General features: G+C 38.5%; 1 protein-coding gene across 1 annotated transcript in view; it reads left to right on the plus strand.

The window, feature by feature from the left end:
* Nucleotides 1-3,707: 3,707 nt before the first annotated feature.
* Nucleotides 3,708-24,009, plus strand: part of itga4 (integrin alpha 4) — a 41,974-nt gene continuing 21,672 nt past the window's right edge. The window contains exons 1-7 of the mRNA XM_062061425.1: nucleotides 3,708-3,837; nucleotides 9,087-9,264; nucleotides 9,349-9,461; nucleotides 17,268-17,377; nucleotides 17,552-17,684; nucleotides 20,007-20,074; nucleotides 20,146-20,278. Coding sequence (XP_061917409.1) covers nucleotides 9,101-9,264; nucleotides 9,349-9,461; nucleotides 17,268-17,377; nucleotides 17,552-17,684; nucleotides 20,007-20,074; nucleotides 20,146-20,278 — 721 coding nt within the window. The 5' untranslated portion in view covers nucleotides 3,708-3,837; nucleotides 9,087-9,100. The remainder of the gene's footprint in view (nucleotides 3,838-9,086; nucleotides 9,265-9,348; nucleotides 9,462-17,267; nucleotides 17,378-17,551; nucleotides 17,685-20,006; nucleotides 20,075-20,145; nucleotides 20,279-24,009) is intronic.

Raw genomic sequence — 24,009 nt, forward strand, 5'->3', positions numbered from 1 at the left:
ACAGTATTTGATCAGATGAAGTAGTATTTCAGTATAGTTGACAGCATTTGATCAGATGAAGTAGTATTCCAGAATAGTTGACAGTATTTGATCAGATGAAGTAGTATTTCAGTATAGTTGACAGTATTTGATCAGATGAAGTAGTATTTCAGTATAGTTGACAGCATTTGATCAGATGAAGTAGTATTCCAGAATAGTTGACAGTATTTGATCAGATGAAGTAGTATTTCAGTATAGTTGACAGCATTTGATCAGATGAAGTAGTATTCCAGAATAGTTGACAGTATTTGATCAGATGAAGTAGTCTTTCAGTATAGTTGCCAGTATTTGATCAGATGAAGTAGTATTTCAGTATAGTTGACAGTATTTGATCAGATGAAGTAGTATTCCAGAATAGTGGACAGTATTTGATCAGATGAAGTAGTCTTTCAGTATAGTTGCCAGTATTTGATCAGATGAAGTAGTATTCCAGAATAGTTGACAGTATTTGATCAGATGAAGTAGTCTTTCAGTATAGTTGACAGTATTTGATCAGATGAAGTAGTATTCCAGAATAGTTGCCAGTATTTGATCAGATGAAGTAGTATTTCAGTATAGTTGACAGTATTTGATCAGATGAAGTAGTATTTCAGTATAGTTGCCAGTATTTGATCGGATGAAGTAGTATTTCAGTATAGTTGCCAGTATTTGATCAGATGAAGTAGTATTTCAGTATAGTTGCCAGTATTTGATCAGATGAAGTAGTATTTCAGTATAGTTGCCAGTATTTGATCAGATGAAGTAGTATTTCAGTATAGTTGACAGTATTTGATCAGATGAAGTAGTATTTCAGTATAGTTGACAGCATTTGATCAGATGAAGTAGTATTCCAGAATAGTTGACAGTATTTGATCAGATGAAGTAGTATTTCAGTATAGTTGCCAGTATTTGATCAGATGAAGTAGTATTTCAGTATAGTTGCCAGTATTTGATCAGATGAAGTAGTATTTCAGTATAGTTGCCAGTATTTGATCAGATGAAGTAGTATTTCAGTATAGTTGCCAGTATTTGATCAGATGAAGTAGTATTTCAGAATAGTTGCCAGTATTTGATCAGATGAAGTAGTATTTCAGTATAGTTGACAGCATTTGATCAGATGAAGTAGTATTCCAGAATAGTTGCCAGTATTTGATCAGATGAAGTAGTATTCCAGAATAGTTGACAGTATTTGATCAGATGAAGTAGTATTCCAGTATAGTTGCCAGTATTTGATCAGATGAAGTAGTATTTCAGTATAGTTGCCAGTATTTGATCAGATGAAGTAGTATTTCAGTATAGTTGCCAGTATTTGATCAGATGAAGTAGTATTCCAGAATAGTTGCCAGTATTTGATCAGATGAAGTAGTATTCCAGTATAGTTGCCAGTATTTGATCAGATGAAGTAGTATTTCAGTATAGTTGCCAGTATTTGATCAGATGAAGTAGTATTCCAGAATAGTTGACAGTATTTGATCAGATGAAGTAGTATTTCAGTATAGTTGACAGTATTTGATCAGATGAAGTAGTATTTCAGTATAGTTGACAGCATTTGATCGGACGAAGTAGTATTTCAGTATAGTTGACAGTATTTGATCAGATGAAGTAGTATTTCAGTATAGTTGCCAGTATTTGATCAGATGAAGTAGTATTTCAGTATAGTTGCCAGTATTTGATCAGATGAAGTAGTATTCCAGTATAGTTGACAGTATTTGATCAGATGAAGTAGTATTCCAGTATAGTTGCCAGTATTTGATCAGATGAAGTAGTATTTCAGTATAGTTGCCAGTATTTGATCAGATGAAGTAGTATTTCAGTATAGTTGACAGTATTTGATCGGACGAAGTAGTATTTCAGTATAGTTGCCGGTATTTGATCAGATGAAGTAGTATTTCAGTATAGTTGCCAGTATTTGATCAGATGAAGTAGTATTCCAGTGTGTAGTTGCCAGTATTTGATCAGATGAAGTAGTCTTTCAGTGTGTAATTGACAGCATTTGATCAGATGAAGTAGTCTTTCAGTATAGTTGCCAGTATTTGATCAGATGAAGTAGTATTTCAGTATAGTTGCCAGTATTTGATCAGATGAAGTAGTATTTCAGTATAGTTGACAGCATTTGATCAGATGAAGTAGTATTCCAGAATAGTTGACAGTATTTGATCAGATGAAGTAGTATTTCAGTATAGTTGCCAGTATTTGATCGGACGAAGTAGTATTTCAGTATAGTTGCCAGTATTTGATCAGATGAAGTAGTATTTCAGTATAGTTGCCAGTATTTGATCAGATGAAGTAGTATTTCAGTATAGTTGCCAGTATTTGATCGGACGAAGTAGTATTTCAGTATAGTTGCCAGTATTTGATCAGATGAAGTAGTCTTTCAGTGTGTAATTGACAGCATTTGATCAGATGAAGTAGTATTCCAGAATAGTTGACAGTATTTGATCAGATGAAGTAGTATTCCAGTATAGTTGACAGCATTTGATCAGATGAAGTAGTATTTCAGTATAGTTGCCAGTATTTGATCAGATGAAGTAGTATTCCAGTATAGTTGACAGTATTTGATCGGACGAAGTAGTATTCCAGAATAGTTGCCAGTATTTGATCAGATGAAGTAGTATTTCAGTATAGTTGACAGTATTTGATCGGACGAAGTAGTATTTCAGTATAGTTGCCGGTATTTGATCAGATGAAGTAGTATTTCAGTATAGTTGCCAGTATTTGATCAGATGAAGTAGTATTCCAGTGTGTAGTTGCCAGTATTTGATCAGATGAAGTAGTCTTTCAGTGTGTAATTGACAGCATTTGATCAGATGAAGTAGTCTTTCAGTATAGTTGCCAGTATTTGATCAGATGAAGTAGTATTTCAGTATAGTTGCCAGTATTTGATCAGATGAAGTAGTATTTCAGTATAGTTGACAGCATTTGATCAGATGAAGTAGTATTCCAGAATAGTTGACAGTATTTGATCAGATGAAGTAGTATTTCAGTATAGTTGCCAGTATTTGATCGGACGAAGTAGTATTTCAGTATAGTTGCCAGTATTTGATCAGATGAAGTAGTATTTCAGTATAGTTGCCAGTATTTGATCAGATGAAGTAGTATTTCAGTATAGTTGCCAGTATTTGATCGGACGAAGTAGTATTTCAGTATAGTTGCCAGTATTTGATCAGATGAAGTAGTCTTTCAGTGTGTAATTGACAGCATTTGATCAGATGAAGTAGTATTTCAGTATAGTTGACAGCATTTGATCAGATGAAGTAGTATTCCAGAATAGTTGACAGTATTTGATCAGATGAAGTAGTATTCCAGTATAGTTGACAGCATTTGATCAGATGAAGTAGTATTTCAGTATAGTTGCCAGTATTTGATCAGATGAAGTAGTATTCCAGTATAGTTGACAGTATTTGATCGGACGAAGTAGTATTCCAGAATAGTTGCCAGTATTTGATCAGATGAAGTAGTATTCCAGTATAGCTGCCAGTAGTATCCAGGGTGTAATCAGATTACAGTCATTGACACAGTAGTGATAATAAATGGAGGAAACGCCCCTCTCACATGCACGCGCGCACCGTCCCGCGAGGGAGTAGAGGAAACACCGTTACGCGTGCACGCGCGCAGGGAGGGAGGGTCTTTTTTCATTGACTTCAACTTTTCTCCTCACACACACACTCACACACACTTTTTTCTCTCACACACACACAGACACACACACTCACACACACACAAGTCCGGCATCGACTCACGCGTTCACGGAGTATTCATCAAAAGTCTTCTGGTCCAACATCTGGCATAACCAAGGCGAGGAGAACATCTGCTGTAACGGTGAGGCGCACGCACGCTGCTCGGGCGTGGGGATGAGCATGCGTGTAAAAAAAAAAGAAAAGAAGAAGAAGAAGGAACTTTTCCGAACTTCTTTCATTCAAGACCATTTTAACTTTTTTTTTTTTTTTAATAGTTTTTTAATTCTTGTAATAGTTTACATATTCAAAGTCAATGAGGGCTAACAGGAAGTCTGTGCATGCCTTCATTCTGAAAATCACTCTTGCATTTCCTGCTGAGGGCTTTTAAGGTGAAACACGGCAAGCTGTTTCCTAAATGGAACACTTCCGTGTGTAAACCAGGGGTGTCCAAAGTGCGGCCCCGGGGCCAATTTCGGCTTCCAGCTGGGTTTTTTTTGGCCCTCGGCAGATGCAAAAAATGTCATTAATACTTTATTAATTAAAAATGTCATTAATAATTTTTTATCCATGTGTTGTTAGTAGGGATGTCCGATAATGGCTTTTTGCCGATATCCGATATTCCGATATTGTCCAACTCTTAATTAGTGAAGTGTGAAGTGAATTACATTTATATAGCGCTTTTTCTCAAGTGACTCAAAGCGCTTTACATTGTGAAACCCAATATCTAAGTTACATTTAAACCAGTGTGGGTGGCACCGGGAGCAGGTGGGTAAAGTGTCTTGCCCAAGGACACAACGGCAGTGACTAGGATGGCGGAAGCGGGGATCGAACCTGCAACCCTCAAGTTGCTGGCACGGACACTCTACCAACCGAACTATACCGCCCGATACCGATAACAACCGATACCGATATATAGAGTAGTGGAATTAACACATTATTATGCCTAATTTGGACAACCAGGTATAATGACGATAAGGTCTTTTTAAAATAAAATACAATAAAATGAGATAAATAAATTAAAAACATTTTCTTGAATAAAAAAAGAAAGTAAAACAATATAAAAACAGTTACATAGAAACTAGTAATTAATGAAAATGAGTCAAATTAACTGTTAAAGGTTAGTACTATTAGTGGACCAGCAGCACGCACAATCATGTGTGCTTACGGACTGTATCCCTTGCAGACTGTATTGATATATATTGATATATAATGTAGGAACCAGAATATTAATAACAGAAAGAAACAACCCTTTTGTGTGAATGAGTGTAAATGGGGGAGGGAGGTTTTTTGGGTTGGTGCACTAATCGTAAGTGTATCTTGTGTTTTTTATGTTGATTTAATTAAAAAAAAAAAAAAAAAAAAAAACGATACCGATACCGATAAAAAAACGATACCGATAATTTCCGATATTACATTTTAAAGCATTTATCGGCAGGCCGATATTATCGGACATCTCTAGTTGTTAGTAATGATACATTGTTAAAATCAGGTTAATCACACTTTTGAATTTGGATTAATCAGGATTAACTACAGGAATTACTAGTAGTGTCAACTTGCTTGCATGATTTCAATTAATTTAAACAATTCAATAAAATAAAAAATGCAATTTTTTTGTTAGAATAGTTACAAAAAAAGGGAGCAAAATAAATTGCATGATTAATCTGCGTATATACCTGATTAATGCAATATTTTTTGTGATTAATCGCATAAGTTAACTTGTTATTTTTGACAGCCCTATTTGTCATTTCTAATTTCCTTGGTCACCGATAACCCATAGCTAAAGTGGCTGTTTTGTTCAACTAGCTTAGCTTAATTTGACGTCCAGGTTTAGCTTTAGCATCTTTAATAGAGATGTCCGATAATATCGGCCGATAAATGCTTTAAAATGTAATATCGGAAATTTTTGGTATCGGTTTCAAAAAGTAAGTATTGATATATATTGATATATAATGTAGGAACCAGAATATTAATAACAGAAAGAAACAACCCTTTTGTGTGAATGAGTGTGAATGAGTGTAAATGGGGGAGGGAGGTTTTTTGGGTTGGTGCACTAATCGTAAGTGTATCTTGTGTTTTTTATGTTGATTAAAAAAAACAAACAAAAAACGATACCGATACCGATAAAAAAAACGATACCGATAATTTCCGATATTACATTTTAAAGCATTTATCGGCCGATAATATCGGCCTGCCGATATTATCGGACATCTCTAGTTGTTAGTAATGATACATTGTTAAAATCAGGTTAATCACACTTTTGAATTTGGATTAATCAGGATTAACTACAGGAATTACTAGTAGTGTCAACTTGCTTGCATGATTTCAATTAATTTAAACAATTCAATAAAATAAAAAATGCAATTTTTTTGTTAGAATAGTTACAAAAAAAGGGAGCAAAATAAATTGCATGATTAATCTGCGTATATACCTGATTAATGCAATATTTTTTGTGATTAATCGCATGAGTTAACTTGTTATTTTTGACAGCCCTATTTGTCATTTCTAATTTCCTCGGTCACCGATAAGCAAAAGCTAAAGTGGCTGTTTTGTTCAACTAGCTTAGCTTAATTTGACGTCCAGGTTTAGCTTTAGCATCTTTAATAGAGATGTCCGATAATATCGGCCGATAAATGCTTTAAAATGTAATATCGGAAATTTTCGGTATCGGTTTCAAAAAGTAAAATGAATGACTTTTTAAAACGCCGCTGAACGGAGCGGTACATATCTGGTAAAACACGGACGTAGGTATACTCTGGACTGAAGCTGTGTGCTTTCATTGTTTTTGTAGCTGTTGTTTTGAGGCATGTTTTTCCAAAAAAAAATGCACTTTGTGACTATAATAATAAATATGGCAGTGCCATGTTGGCACTTTTTTCCATAACTGGAGTTGAAGTTGTTCTCCTATTTTGGAAAACCTTGTTTTTGATTGATTGATTGAAACTTGTATTAGTAGATTGCACAGTACAGTACATATTCCGTACAATTGACCACTAAATGGTAACACCCGAATAAGTTTTTCAACTTGTTTAAGTTGGGGTCCACGTTAAACAATTCATGGTAAAGTTACATTGTTTAATGCATCCAGCGGGGCGTCACAACAAAATTAGGCATAATAACGTGTTAATTCCACGACTGTATATATCGGTATCGGTTGATATCGGAATCGGTAACTAAGAGTTGGACAATATCGGAAATCGGCAAAAAAGCCATTATCGGACATCTCTAACCTTTAATGTATAAAACGTTCAACATCCTTCCATTTTACCGGAGTTTGGACACCCCTGATGTATACTTTGTTAGAATTAGTGCACTTACACATAGCATTTTTGAGCGCTAACGCGCGTTCACGCCATTCATGCCAGCCCTGAGACCTCCGAATTCGGGAGATTGGGGGGGGGGGTTGGATATTACAACTTGCCGTAGTTTTGAAGCAATGCATGATGGGAATCCGAATGTTGTGTGTCAGTGTATTAACGTGCCGGCTGGAATAAACACACGCTGAGAAATAGCTCCGTGCCTGCCTACTTTATGGGTTATAGATAAACCTATGGATAACGGAGACATATATAATAGTCTCCTTTTCAGGTGAGAGAGGACGCTAAAGGCAGTGCCTTTAAGGCACGCCCCCCAATACACAAACCTCTCCATATCCCACATTTCCCAAGCGATTGGAAGCGTTCAACCAACCACACACTCCACTCACCCTGGACAAACAAACTATCATTTTCCAAGTTCCAAAAAATTCCAAGAATTCCTAGAATTCCCGGTTTTGCAAAGCCCTATTTTTTCACTTCTTTCTGGAAAGTTTCCACGGTCCACATTTTTCAACCAAATCCAACCATTCTACCATCAAAACATTCTTTTTAGTTAGGACAACAGAAGTTTGTATCTTTTTTTCCGTAAAGATTCCCGATTTTCTTAAAATTCCAGGAATTCCGAAATACCCATTTTGAATTCAAACTGTTTACTACGTCAACTTTTTTCAACCAATTCGAAACATTCCAACACCAACCCATTTATATCATCTTGAACAATTGTGCTAGTATTAATATTTTCAAAAATTCCAGGTTTTCCCGAAATACCCACATTTTCAGAAAATTCCCATGCTCATAGTTCTATAATGCTCAAAATCTTGCACCGTTTTCCCACCCGATTCGGACCTTTCAACCATCCACACACGACTCTTCCCAGATCTCAAAGGCAAAACATGTTTTGCCTTTCCCAAAATTCCCGGTTTCCCTCTGAATTTCCAGGAATTCCCCCCCTATTGACAATGAATGGGCAATACACAAACCTCTCCATATCCCACATTTCCCAAACGATTGGAAGCGTTCCACCATCCACACACTCCACTCACCCTGGAAAAACAAACTATCATTTTCCAAGTTCCAAAAAATTCCAAGAATTCCAAGAATTCCTAGAATTCCCGGTTTTGCAAAGCCCTATTTTTTCACTTCTTTCTGGAAAGTTTCCACGGTCCACATTTTTCAACCAAATCCAACCATTCTACCATCAAAACATTCCTTTTATTTAGGACAAAAGAAGTTTGTATCTTTTTTCCGTAAAGATTCCAGATTTTCCTAAAATTCCAGGAATTCCGAAATACCCGTTTTGAATTCAAACTGTTACTACGTCAACTTTTTTCAACCAATTCGAAACATTCCAACACCAACCCATTTATATAATCTCGAACAATTGTGCTAGTATTAATATTTTCAAAAACTCCAGGTTTTCCCGAAATACCCAAATTTTCAGAAAATTCCCATGCTCATAGTTCTACAATGCTCAAAATCTTGCACCGTTTTCCCACCCGATTCGGACCTTTCAACCATCCACACACGACTCTTCCCAGATCTCAAAGGCAAAACATGTTTTACCTTTCCCAAAATTCCCGGTTTTCCCTTGAATTTCCAGGAATTCCCCCTTATTGACAATGAATGGGCAATACACAAACCTCTCCATATCCCACATTTCCCAAGCGATTGGAAGCAATCTACCATCCACCCACTCCACTCATCTTGGACACTCAAGGATTTCACCCCCACTCGTGCGTATCAGTGTCTTGCACACATTGGGCAGCCCAACAAATTGTAGTTCCTTTTGCAGTGCACTTTCACTACTCAGAAGACACAGTGCTGGCTGCATGAAGTGCACTGAGTACACTTCCTAAGTGCGCACAAGGCGACAGTGTAGTGCTGTACCAAATCTATTACTGTCGTTTGGCACTTACCAAAAATACAGCTTGCAATATTAATCTATTCTCCCTTTTTTTGTGAATTGAAACCCCGGTGACGCTTGAGTGTGCTGAGTGTCCATTACTGCACACACTTAAGTGCACTTTGCCCTACTTAGTGTTTTTCTGACATGATTGTGTTGGTGCTTGTCCTGCAGTTGAGTCCCCTGAAATGTGTCCCTCGTCGACCAGGCCGGTCCTGGTCCTGGTCCTGGTCCTGCTGGGTCACGCTGCAGGCTACACCTTGGATCTGGAGAACGTTGTGGAGTTCCGTGGCGTAAATGACTCCATGTTCGGGTACTCGGTCCTGCTGCACCGTCACCGAACTCACAGCTGGTATGTCCTTGGTCTTGTTGGGCGTGTCTATGCTAATGAGTATGTAAATGAGACAGGCTCCCTGTGTGTGTGTGTGTGTGTCAGGTTGGTGGTGGGCGCGCCGGTGGACAACTCTTCTTCGTCAAGTCGCTCTTCGGGAGCCGTTTACCGCTGCAGCGTCAGCACGAACGACCGCCGCTGTCAGATCATGCACGCCGGTATCCATTGTTTTTCAGCTCGTTACCTTGGTTACTAGGGGGTGGCACCTAACCAGTCCATCCGATTCCGGGGGTGACGATTCCATTCAGAATCAATTCTCGCAATCTATTATTTGGTATAATAATTCTTATAAAACATTTTCAAAACAGGTTACTCAAACTGTAGTATGCGCACCCCCAAGTGGTACACTGGCTCCATCTAGTGGTAGCAAAAGATCAATCAATCAATCAATGTTTATTTATATAGCCCTAAATCACAAGTGTCTCAAAGGGCTGTACAAGCCACAACGACATCCTCGGTACAGAGCCCACATACGGGCAAGGAAAAACTCACCCCAGTGGGGCGTCGGTGAATGACTATGAGAAACCTTGGAGAGGACCGCATATGTGGGTAACCCCCCCCCCCCCCCCCCTCTAGGGGAGACCGAAAGCAACGGATGTCGAGTGGGTCTGACATAACATTGTGAAAGTCCAGTCCACAGTGGATCCAACAAAAGATGTTGTTCATTACTTAAATACACTTTTATTTTCCTATATTCAAACACAGTGTCACTGTTCAAACTGTGTGTAATGTTAACAGTGGCCAAAACTATTATACATACTTGTTAAATAAAACCTCTGCCTCGTTTTTAATGCATACTTAGGTCTACTATGCTACTGTATTTTAATGTTGTCATTATGGTGGTACTTGATGAATACTTAGGTCTACTTCGCTACTGTATTTAATGTTGTCATTATGGTGGTACTTGATGAATACTTGGATCTACTACGCTACTGTATTTAATGTTGTCATTATGGTGGTACTTGATGAATACTTGGATCTACTACGCTACTGTATTTGAATGTTGTCATTATGGTGGTACTTAATGAATACTTAGGTATAATACACTACTGTATTTTAATGTTGTCATTATGGTGGTACTTAATGAATACTTAGGTCTACTACACTACTGTATTTTAATGTTGTCATTATGGTGGTACTTAATGAATACTTAGGTCTACTACACTACTGTATTTTAATGTTGTCATTATGGTGGTACTTGAAGGGCGTTTCCTACAGTTAGCCAAAGTGTTTTCTGAGATGCTACTTGGTAAAAAAAAAAAAAAAAAGTGTGAGAAACACTGGGTTACAGGTTATAAAGTCTCCTCCTGGTTGCACGGAGATGGCATAAAAACTTCCATCCCATCCATTTTCTACCGCTTGTCCCTTATTTTTTCAAATTATTATTATTTTTTTAATTAACCCCCAAAAAATGTAATAGACTTTTGAAAATTACAGATCAATTTAGAATCACAATTTGGATGCGAATCGTTTTTTTTTGTGCATCCCTATTGTTTACCATGTTAGACTCAAGTTTCAGTAGGTAGTAGCCACTACTGCAGGGGTGTCTAAACTTGTACTTATATATATATAAAATTGATTCGAATTCGAATCGCGATTCTCATGTTGTGCGATTCAGAATCGATTCTCATTTTGAAAAAATATATATATATTTTTTTAATTATTTTAATTTTTTGTATTTTTAAAAAAAAAAATCAATCCAACAAAACAATACACAGCAATACCATAACAATGCAATCCAATTCCAAAACCAAACCCGACCCAGCAACACTCAGAACTGCAATAAACAGAACAATTGAGAGGAGACACAAACACGACACAGAACAAACCAAAAGTAGTGAAACAAAAATGAATATTATCAACAACAGTATCAACATTAGTTACAATTTCAACATAGCAGTGATTAGAAATCCCCCATTGACATTATCATTAGACATTTATAAAAATAAAAAAGAACAATAGTGTCACAGTGGCTTACACTTGCATCGCATCTCATAAGCTTGACAACACACTGTGTCCAATATTTTCACAAAGATAAAATAAGTCATATTTTTGGTTCATTTAATAGTTAAAACAAATTTACATTATTGCAATCAGTTGATAAAACATTGTCCTTTACAATTATAAAAGCTTTTTACAAAAATCTACTACTCTGCTTGCATGTCAGCAGACTGGGGTAGATCCTGCTGAAATCCTATTTATTGAATGAATAGAGATTCCGTTTGAATCGGAAAAATATCGTTTTTGAATAAAGAATCGCGTTGAATCGAAAAAATCAATTTTGAATCGAATCGTGACCCCAAGAATCGATATTGAATCGAATTGTGGGACACCCAAAGATTCACAGCCCTAATATATATATATATATATATATATATATATATATATATATATATATATATATATATATATATATATATATATATATATATATACACTACCGTTCAAAAGTTTGGGGTCGGATTGAAATGTCCTTATTTTTGAAGGAAAAGCACTGTACTTTTCAATGAAGATAATTTTAAACTAGTCTTAACTTTAAAGAAATACACTCTATACATTGCTAATGTGGCAAATTACTATTCTAGCTGCAAATGTCTGGTATTTGGTGCAATATCTACATAGTTGTATAGAGGCCCATTTCCAGCAACTATCACTCCGGTGTTCTAATGGTACAATGTGTTTGCTCAGTGGCTCAGAAGGCTAATTGATGATTAGAAAACCCTTGTGCAATCATGTTCACACATCTGAAAACAGTTTAGCTCGTTACAGAAGCTACAAAACTGACCTTCCTTTGAGCAGATTGAGTTTCTGGAGCATCACATTTGTGGGGTCAATTAAACGCTCAAAATGGCCAGAAAAAGAGAACTTTCATCGGAAACTCGACTGTCTATTCTTGTTCTTAGAAATGAAGGCTATTCCACAAAATTGTTTGGGTGACCCCAAACTTTTGAACGGTAGTATATATATATATATATATATATATATATATATATATATATATATATATATATATATATATATATATATATATATATATATATATATATATATATATATATATATATATATATATATATATATATATATACATAAAAGCCTATACATGAGTACATATTATTATAATAATATGATATATAATTAATAATTACTATAATTGAATATTAAGAGTATGTGAAAGTTTGACTCCTACCTTGTTTCCTTCCGCGATGACCTCCTTAAGGTTTTTTAATCAATCAGAAATATTAAGCAGCTAAAACGTGCCAAAGATGGATAAATGTGTGGAGTGTTTTGCATTTTTCCCATCATGCATGGGTAAGGGATTTAAATGGGTGTATACAGTATTTTTTTTTTCCAATGTTGATTGGACGTGTTTTATAATATCCGCAAAGTTTAATGAGCAGGTTGTGTCATTTTATTTAGAATTTTTGTACTAGTTGGTTGTTGTTTTCTGCACCGCGACCCCGAACGGGACACGCGGTAGAAAATGGATGGATGGATGGACTAGGGAAGGTTGTTTGGATTGGGTCTTATATGTAAATGCTGTAGTGTCAACGTGCAAGTACAATTAATGGTTGAGTAACTTTTGTTGACCATCGCATAGCGACAGAATGGCAGGTATTATTAGTATATGATATGAATACTACGTTTATTCAACTCGTGAAGACGCCCGCGGGCCGTAGTTTGGACACCCCTGCTATACTGTTTCTCCATTGGTACACTTAAGTCTTTTGAGTGCACACTAAAAAAAAACAGCCCAAAATGAGACCGTAGTGATGGACACTAACCACCCTCAATAGTCACTATTTTAAAAAAGTAGCAAAAGGGGAGGGGCTTACTTGAGTGGTTGCAATTCACCAACAAAAAGGAGAGAAGGTGAATATTGCAATCGTCGTTTCTGGCAAGTGCGCAAAGACGGTCATGGATTTGGGACAACACTACGGCGTCAACATCCGCACACTTGAGTGTGTACGTAGTATACTTATTGAAGTGTACTAATGAAAGGATGCTTGTTTTGTCTGTTAGCCTTAGCTGTAGCACCAGTAGTGCTGAGTTTCTGCCGTCAGTACACTTCCATAAGTACGCTGCGTGCGCGGTGTAATTGTTCCGAGGTTGTGTTGTCGTGGCGTTACCGGAAATTGTCAGGAATCGGCATGTCGCTAGGAAGCACACATGAAGCCTAAGGCAAAAACGTAAAGCTCTTAGCATAGCGTGATAAAAAAAAAAAAAACAGGACATGTAAGCAGTAGCATCAAGCTAACCAGAAACGCAAACAGTAGCATGAAGCTAACCAGAAACGCAAACAGTAGCATTACGCTAATAAGAAATGCTAACATTAACATGAAGCTAGCTAGAAACGCAAACAGTAGCATGAGGCCAGCGTTAAATGTGAACCGAGGGCTAATCACCAAGCAGAGGCGTGTGTGCACAATCAGCGCTCCTAGCAAGAAGAAGGTAAAAAAAAGAATAAAGACTAAACACCAGAACACTGGAACAAAACTAATGAACTACCGTATTTTTGGACTATAAGTCGCATTTTTTTTCATAGTTTGGCCGGGGGTGCGACTTATACTCAGGAGCGACCTATGTGTGAAATTATTAACACATTATCGTAAAATATCAAGTAATATTATTTAGCTCATTCACGTAAGAGACTAGACGTATAAGATTTCATGGGATTTAGCGATTAGGAGTGACAGATTGTTTGGTAAACATATAGCATGTTCTATATGTTATAGTTATTTGAATGACTCTTACCATAATATGTTACGTTAACATACCAGGCACCAGAGGTGTGGACTCGAGTCACATGACTTGGACTCGAGTCAGACTCGAGTCATGAATTTGATGACTTTGGACTCGACTTGACAAAATGTAAAGAGACTTGCAACTCGACTTAGACTTTAACATCAATGACTTGTGACTTCACTTGGACTTGAGCCTTTTGACTTGACATGACTTGCTACTTTCCCCAAGACCCAAAGATTAAAAAGTTATTTGGGAGCGCGCCGCTCCGTATTTTTCCTTTTCTTCGTCTGTGTCTAATCAGCGTGTTGTTCCTGTCAGCGTGTGTGCTGTCAGTACAACAGCCAATCAAATGAGATCTACGCTGTTTTCATCCCACAGCTCTCATCCAATCAAATTGCAGGACAACCAATGAAGAAGAATTGTCAAACAACACGCCAGTGAGAAACAATTATGCCAAATTTAATTTCGTTCTGGTATTAAAACTACGTCAACAAAAAACGAATTGCCCTATGCAAATCATGCAGTTCGAATATTATAGACGGAGACGTAACAACTTCCAACTTCGTTCGACATTTGAAGATGCACAAAGAAGGGTAAGTTTTGAATGTAAGCTAACGTTTATTGGCTAAGTAACGTGACTTTTATTTGCTGTGTAGTTAAACCAGTGAGGATGTAAACTCACTGCTAACGTTATAACCATAGACATCTTATAAGTAGACGCAGCATCGAGCGCTACTGCCTACAGGCGCAGACGAGACGCGGGGCCGCCATCTTGGAGTGGTGATCCGCTCCACTAGTGCAATTCATTTGGCAGGAGCAATGAACTGTCAGCGCATTTAATTCATCTTACCTCACTGAATACCACTCATTTTCACGCGCTTTTTTGTTATATGTGTAGCTATGATAAAGGACACATGTTTTGGCGTGTTTTATTGTTCATAGTTTGCTTAACAGTAATATAATATTCTTATACGCTATAAGTGACCAGACGTCCTAGATCAAAACTGGGAATATAATCGAAGAGAAAGGGGAAAAAAACGGTCAGCTATTTTTAAATTGAAGAAACAATATGATTAGGTTATATATACATGCGTATATCCTACATAAACAATGTATGAATACATTAGATATCTATATATCTTATAGACTGTATCTCTGTTGCTGCAGCAGCAGAGAGTTTATTCTGTCTTGACACTTTGTATTGATATTTTGTATTACATTCTTCCCTTAAATGATCATGTTTACAGTCATTGTTTTATATGTATTTTTTATGTATGTCGCTTTGGATAAAAGCGTCTGCCAAATACTTCAACATAAACATATATAAACACCTGAAAGTAAAGACTTTTATGATTGGTGGTTTTAGCTGATATAAAGATATCAGCTAAAACCACTGAATTCAGAATAAAACCAAATTCTGTCTTACCCAACAATGTTAGTATTTTAATATTGTTACTTGAAGACTTATTCCTGGTTACAATTATACTGTTAAGAAAGTATTGTCTTATATTTTGCCTAAAATGAGAATGCATCATAATCAGTGGCGGCTGGTGAATTTTGTTTTAGGTGGGGCTGAAAGTTTGTAAACCAAACCCCTGTAAGGGGGTCATCCTCCCCCAGAAGATTTATTTGTGATTTTCACATACATATATTGAAGATCTTTGCTCCTTCTCAACTCTGTGGTAATATTATTTTCATAAAATACAACCAGTAGTACAATAATGTTAAATCTTACTTGTGAAAAGTAATCACCCGATTCCTATTTTCAACAGTCCGCTCATTTGAGTAGGAAAACGCTGAACACCATCTTTGTTTTCTACCTGTCAACTGTCAGTTTAGGCTGCTCGCCGGCTCCTCATCACCACTTCAAGATGGCAGCCAAATTGCTCATGTCAAAGCAGCCAATGCTGCGTCTACTTATAAGATGTCTATGGTTATAACGTCATTGCAAACACGGCAATATGTTGCGTCCACTGCAGTTCGCTACCTTATTCATACTTTTTGTCAAGTGATTTTTTTTAAGCAGGGCTGCATGAGGTACCTACACATAACGTTACGTTAGTCAATGTATCACACACAGTAACATAACGTTAGACGGCGGTCAGCAGCACCACGTATTTTAGCCACCTACAAAAACACAAACATAGTCAAATAAAGGTCAGTAAAATGTATACTATCTTAAGAATATGTGTACATATTGCATAGGGCCCTGACATCTAAAAAGTACAACTCTGTTCATTGTTTTGTTCATCTTTTTGTTAAGTTTTTCATATGTATGCACACATCAACACACATACAGTATGAGATGAGATCAATGAGATAAGGTAAGAACAGAATAGAAACTGCTGTGGAACTAGTTACAATGCAATATGCCATGGAAATACAATGTTAACACTTTTGTGCAAATAAGTACAGTTGCACTTTTTTTTTCAAATGTGTTTATTCTGTAAAGGAATGAGTTAAATGTTTAAAATGACTGGATAATAGTGCTATTATGAAGTGCAATGTCAGCACTATTTTTTTTCCTGCAATTTCAAATGCACTTGTTTTAATAAATAAATACAGCGTTTTAAAAGCATACACAATCTGTGTAAATATATTAGTCTGTGGTTAAAAGGACTTGAAAGGACTCGAAATTCAAAATGCAGGACTTGGGACTTGACTTGAGACTTTCCAGTCTTGACTTTGGACTTGACTTAGGACTTGCCTGTCTTGACTCGGGACTTGAGGGCAAAGACTTGAGACTTACTTGTGACTTGCAAAGCAATGACTTGGTCCCACCTCTGCCAGGCACGTTCTCAGTTGGTTATTTAAGCCTCATATAACGTACACTTATTCAGCCTGTTGTTCACTATTCTTTATTTATTTTAAATTGCCTTTCAAATGTCTATTCTTGGTGTTGGGTTTTATCAAATACATTTCCCCAAAAATGCGACTTATACTCCAGTGCGACTTATACATGTTTTTTTCCTTCTTTATTATGCATTTTCGGCCAGTGCGACTTATACTTTGGAGCGACTTATACGGTATTTATTCATTCCTCGTTGTTGTCTTCTCTTCTTTAAAAATGTGTCAATTGCAACCACTCGAGTAAGCCCCTCCCCTTTCACCGTGTAGCTAAGATGGACAAATGTTGAGGGTGGCGAGTGGCAACAGTATTTGGCAGGAAGTTAGCCTCGCTGTGTTAAAACGTGTTGTGTGTGTGTGTGTGTGTACAGACGTGTTGCATTGTGGGAAAACCTGTGAGGCGGAGAGCGACCACCAGTGGTTAGGAGTCAGTCTGTCCCGACAGCCTGGGAATGTGGCGGGAGGAGGCGGACATGTTTTGGTTTGTACAACATGTTTAACATCAGTCCGCTGACAGTGTGTGTGTGTGTGCGTGTGTGTGTGTGTGTGCGTGTGTGTGTGTGTGCACGTGTGTCATGAGTTGAACTGGTGACAACTTGTGATCACTAACCAAGTAACGACCCTGTCGTGTGTGTGTGTGTGTGTGTGTGTGTAGGCGTGTGCACATCGCTGGAAGAACGTGTACTATTCGGAGAAAGACAGTCAGAACAACAAGCTGCCCAATGGCGTCTGCTATCGCTATGACAACAACCTGAGACACGCCCAGGCGATCATACCTTGCTACAGAGGTGCGCACTCACCACGACCTTTGACCTCCGCGTCACCTGAGGGCATCTTCAGCCTGTCCACACCTGCTGTCTGTGCAATGTCCAAATGGTCCACATCTCCTCCCAAGAACCAGCGTCCATTGCAGTGGACATTTATTTCAATTGTCCACTGTAGAGGACAATGTTTCTCAGGAGAATAGGTTGTCCACAGTGTCCAATGCAGTGGACGTTTGTCATTTTGGTTTATTTCCTCGGTCAGACTGATAAATAGCCCTGTTTTGCAAAATGGAAACGTCAACTGCAGAGGACATTGGTTCTCAGGAGAGTATGTTGTCCATACCGTTGTTACATGTCCATATACTCCTGAGAACCAGCGTCCAATACAGTGGACATTTGTTATTTTGGTTTATTTCTTCTGACATACTGATAAAGACACAAACGTCCACTTCAGAGGACCTTAGTTCTCGGGAGAGTATGTTGTCCATACATATCGTCCATACCGTTGTTACATGTCCATATACTCCTGAGAACCAACGTCCAATACAGTGGACATTTGTTATTTTGCTCTATTTCCGTTTTGTAAAATGGAAACGTCTACGTTGTCTCCATGTTGTCTCCACACTGTCTCCGTGTTGTCTCCATGTTGTCTCCATATTGTCCCCATGTTGTCTCCACACTGTCTCCATGTTGTCTCCACACTGTCTCCACGTTGTCTCCATGTTGTCTCTATGTTGTCTCCACACTGTCTCCATGTTGTCTCCATGTTGTCTCCACACTGTCTCCATGTTGTCTCCAAGTTGTCTCCACACTGTCTCCATGTTGTCTCCACACTGTGTCCATGTTGTCTCCATGTTGTCTCTACGTTGTCTCCACACTGTCTCTGTGTTGTCTCCATGTTGTCTCCATGTTGTCTCCATGTTGTCTCCGTGTTGTCTCTACATTGTCTCCACACTGTCTCCATGTTGTCTCCATGTTGTCTCTACGTTGTCTCCACACTGTCTCCGTGTTGTCTCCACACTGTCTCCGTGTTGTCTCCATGTTGTCTCCACACTGTCTCCATGTTGTCTCCATGTTGTCTCCACACTGTCTCCATGTTGTCTCCATGTTGTCTCCACACTGTCTCCATGTTGTCTCCACACTGTCTCCATGTTGTCTCCACACTGTCTCCATGTTGTCTCCATGTTGTCTCCACACTGTCTCCATGTTGTCTCTACGTTGTCTCCACATTGTCTCCATGTTGTCTCTACGTTGTCTCCACACTGTCTCCGTGTTGTCTCCATGTTGTCTCCACACTGTCTCCATGTTGTCTCCACACTGTCTCCATGTTGTCTCCATGTTGTCTCCATGTTGTCTCCACACTGTCTCCACACTGTCTCCATGTTGTCTCCATGTTGTCTCTACGTTGTCTCCACACTGTCTCCATGTTGTCTCCACACTGTCTCCATGTTGTCTCTACGTTGTCTCAACACTGTCTCCGTGTTGTCTCCATGTTGTCTCCATGTTGTCTCTATGTTGTCTCCACACTGTCTCCATGTTGTCTCCATATTGTCCCCATGTTGTCTCCACACTGTCTCCATGTTGTCTCCACACTGTCTCCATGTTGTCTCCACACTGTCCCATGTTGTCTCCATATTGTCCCCATTTTGTCTCCATGTTGTATCCACACTGTCTCCATGTTGTCTCCACACTGTCTCTGTGTTGTCTCCATATTGTCCCCATGTTGTCTCCACACTGTCTCCATGTTGTCTCATATTGTCCTCATGTTGTCTCCACACTGTCTCCAAATAGTCCCCATGTTGTCTCCATATTGTCCCCATGTTGTCTCCACACTGTCTCCATGTTGTCTCCATATAGTCCCCATGTTGTCTCCATATTGTCCCCATGTTGTCTCCACACTGTCTCCATGTTGTCTCCATATAGTCCCCATGTTGTCTCCATATTGTCCCCATGTTGTCTCCACACTGTCTCCATGTTGTCTCCATATTGTCCCCATGTTGTCTCCACACTGTCTCCATGTTGTCTCCATATAGTCCCCATGTTGTCTCCATATTGTCCCCATGTTGTCTCCACACTGTCTCCATGTTGTCTCCATATAGTCCCCATGTTGTCTCCATATTGTCCCCATGTTGTCTCCACACTGTCTCCATGTTGTCTCCATATTGTCCCCATGTTGTCTCCACACTGTCTCCATGTTGTCTCCACACTGTCTCCATGTTGTCTCATATTGTCCTCATGTTGTCTCCACACTGTCTCCATGTTGTCTCCATATAGTCCCCATGTTGTCTCCATATTGTCCCCATGTTGTCTCCACACTGTCTCCTATGTCGTCTTCGTGTCTTCCAGACCACCAGAGGAAGTTCGGGGAGGAATACGGCTCATGTCAGGCCGGCATCTCCAACTTCCTGACTGAGGTCAGTGTTTCCTGTCCTCCCCGCGGTGCAACATGTTCCCTGTCAAGCATTGACGGACTTTTATCCCTCAGGACCTGATCATCATGGGCGCTCCAGGCACGTCTTATTGGACGGGTTCAGTCCTGGTCTTCAACACGTCCAGCAGCGTCATGTCCGCCTACTTGGACGACGACTCGGCAGCCGTGGGCTTCGGGAGCTATTTGGGTGAGTGTGTGCACGTGATGCCTTCAGGGACACGCTGTGAAGTCACTTTCCAAGATGAGACCGTCACATGATGTTTGCTACTTCATTATGGCAGCCTGAAGCCACTTCATTCATCTTAGCTAGCACGACGCTAACATCAGTTTCATGTGTGACGTGACCTTTCACAGTCACTTTCAGTAACAATCTCTTTTGTGTGCTAACAGATACAGCCAAGGACATTTAGACCACACCGCTGTCTCCAATGTTGACTTGAAGTTAAAAATTAGCTCCTTTTGGGGGAGAAATGCTAACTCTTCTTTGTAACTTTAACATCAAAATCCGCTGTACAAAGTACCACAGATGCTACTGCTAACAAGCACTACTAGTTCTACTGCTACATGCTACCATCTAATGCTGGTGCTACTGCTAACTATGCTAATGCTACAGTTAACTCATAATACTAGTGTTACTGGAAGGACTAATGCTGACTCTTAAGGCTAGAAAACATGTTTAACAGATGTTAGCGCTACTGTGACAGTTAATGCTAACTTCTAAGGTTAAAAAACTACGGTCAACAGATGCTAGTGCTACTGGAAGAGCTTTATTCTAACATCTAAGTCTAAAAAACAACATAGTCAATGGAGACTAGCACTACTGTAACAACTACCATGAATTAATTAACGTGGACCCCGACTTAAACAAGTTGAAAAACTTACTCGGGTGTTACCATTTAGTGGTCAATTGTACTGCGATGAGGTGGCAACTTGTCCAGGGTGTACCCCGCCTTCCACCCGAAACAGCTGAGATAGGCTCCAGCACCCCCCGTGACACCGAACGGGACAAGCGGTAGGAAATGGATGAATGGATGGATGTACGGAATATGTACTGTACTGTGCAAACTACTAATAAAAGTTTCAATCAATCAAACTAATGCTAACTTTTAAGGCTAGAAAACAACAGTCAACTGAAGCTAGTGTTATTGTATTAGCTTAAGCCACAGGTGTCAAACTCAAGGCCCGTGGGCCAGATCTGGCCCGCGACATTATTTTATATGGCCCGCAAACACCTGGAAATGATATGTGTCAATAAAGTACTTAATATTTTCTCACTAAATGTGATAGATTTTTTTCATTTTGACAGAAAAAAATATATGTACTGCTTGAAACTGCATACCTTTTAAACTTTAATATTATCCAATATTGCAACAAATATTACAGTATATTATCATACTTTCCAAACATGTTTTTGTCTAAATAAAAATACTCAATTTTACAGCAAACTAACCATCAAATTTAAAAAAATGACAATACATTTTACGTTCTTTACAGCATATTACTGTAAAGTGAAAAAAAATACTACTGTTTTTTGCTTTAAAATTCTGTTGACTGAACTGCCAGTTTTTGACTGTAAAATCTACGGTGGGTTTTTTTGACGTTGTATTACTGTTTAGTTTAGTTTAGTTTATTAAGGATCCCCATTAGTCTACACCGCAGTGGAGACTATTCTTCCTGGGGTCCAGGCAAAAACATCACACAATCACAAAACAAAAGATTAAAATGCAGTACAACATGATCAAATAATAAAATGTTGTAATACAAAAATAGCAACAACAAAGAACCAAAAAAATAATAATAACTTCGAGTTTACATAATATTGTTCATAACAAAGATAAAAAGAGCAATATAAAAATAGATGTATATATATTTTTGCAAAAAAAAAATAAAACAAAGAACCAATGGCCTAAAATATATACATTAGTGTACCAAAGACAAACAATAAGTGACGAAAAAAGTTCCATCCACCATTTTCTACTGCTTGTCCCATAATCAATAAAATAGTCAATAAAAACAGTCATGACATTAGGTACAATCTAGAATGTCACAATCTAGAACTGTAAATGGAAAGACGGTGCATTTGTTTTTACGATAGAAAAACTGGCAGCTAAGTTGCCCGGATAAAAAAATAACTTTTTTTCCATTATGTTGTAAAAACCAATGTAAATTTAACACAAAAATGTTGGCAACTAAGCTGCCATATTTTTCCGTAAACCCCCCCAACACCCCCAAAAAACAGTGGTACTGTTTTTCCATTTACCGTAAAATGTTGACGAAAAACCAACAAACACTATTTTACAGTAAAATTCTGTAAATGTAGAGATTTTACTGTAAAATTGACAGTCTACTTAAAACAATTTATACAATCAATAATGAAATCCAGCACCAAATTCATACTGTTACAAGAATGAAAACCAGTTTGATAATCCCTGGTTTAAGATCACTTCTAAGGCTAAAAAACTACGGTCAACAGATGCTAGTGCTACTGGAAGAGTTTTATTCTAACATCTAAGTCTAAAAAACAACATAGTCAACAGAGACTAGCACTACTGTAACAACTAATGCAAATTTTTAAGGCTAGAAAACAACAGTCAACTGAAGCTAGTGTTATTGTAATAGCTTAAGCCAGTGTTTTTCAACCACTGTGCCGTCAGTCTGGTGTGCCGTGGGAGATTATGTTATTTCACCTATTTGGGTTAAATAGTAATTAGAATCTGCATATAATGTGTCGTTGTTGAGTGTCTGTACTCTCTAGAGCTCGGCAGAGTAACCGTGTAATACTCTTTCATATCAGTAGGTGGCAGCAGGTAGATAATTGCGTTGTCCATCCATCCATCGATTTTCTACCGCTTGTCCCTTTTGAGGTCACGGGGGGTGCTGGAGCCTATCTCAGCTACAATCGGACGGAAGGCGGTGTACACCCTGGACAAGTCGCCACCTCATCGCAGGGCCAACACAGATAGACAGACAACATTCACACTCACATTCACACACTAGGGCCAATTTAGTGTTGCCAATCAACCTATCCCCAGGTGCATGTTTTTAGAGGTGGGAGGAAGCCGGAGTACCCAGAGGGAACCCACGCAGTCACAGGGAGAACATGCAAACTCCACACAGAAAGATCCTGAGCCCGGGATTGAACTCAGGACTACTCAGGACCTTCGTATTGTGAGGCACATGCACTAACCCCTGTTCCACCGTGCGTTGTCGTGATCACAATATGCAGACGACAGCGGGAGGCAGCGTGAAGGTAAAAAGGTATCTAATGCTTAAACCAAAAATAAACCGAAGGCGAGTGCCGCAAAGAAAAGGCATTGAAGCTTAGGGAAGGCTGTGCAAAATTAAACTAAAACTGAACTGGCTATAAAGTAAACAAAGACAGAATGCTGGACGACAGCAAAGACTTACAGCATGTGGAGCAGAGAAGGCGTCCACAAAGTACATCCGAAGATGACATGACAATCAACAATGTCCACACAAAGAAGGATAGCAACAACTTAAATAGTCTTGATTGCTAAAACATAGCAGATGCGGGTAATAGCGTTTAAGGAAGACATGAAACTGCAACAGGAAAACACGAACAAAACAGGAAAAGCCACCCAAAATAGGAACGCAAGACAAGAACTATAATACTACACACAGGAAAACAGCTAAAAACTCAAAAAAAGTCACGGCGTGACGTGACAGGTCGTGTTTGAGACAAGAGCTATAGTGATGCATGGTTGGTTATGGTTTGAATTCATATCCAATAATTGCGACAACGATTTTTTACTGTCGACTGAGTTTCGTATTTTAATGATTTCTGCTGGTGGTGTGCCTCCGGATTTTTTCAATGAAAAAAATGTGCCTTGGCTCAAAAAAAGGTTGAAAAACACTGGCTTAAGCTAACTTCTAAAGCTAAACAAACAACATAGTCAA

The sequence above is a fragment of the Entelurus aequoreus genome, linkage group LG10, assembly GCF_033978785.1.
Source record: "Entelurus aequoreus isolate RoL-2023_Sb linkage group LG10, RoL_Eaeq_v1.1, whole genome shotgun sequence".
In the NCBI taxonomy this organism is placed as follows: domain Eukaryota; kingdom Metazoa; phylum Chordata; class Actinopteri; order Syngnathiformes; family Syngnathidae; genus Entelurus; species Entelurus aequoreus.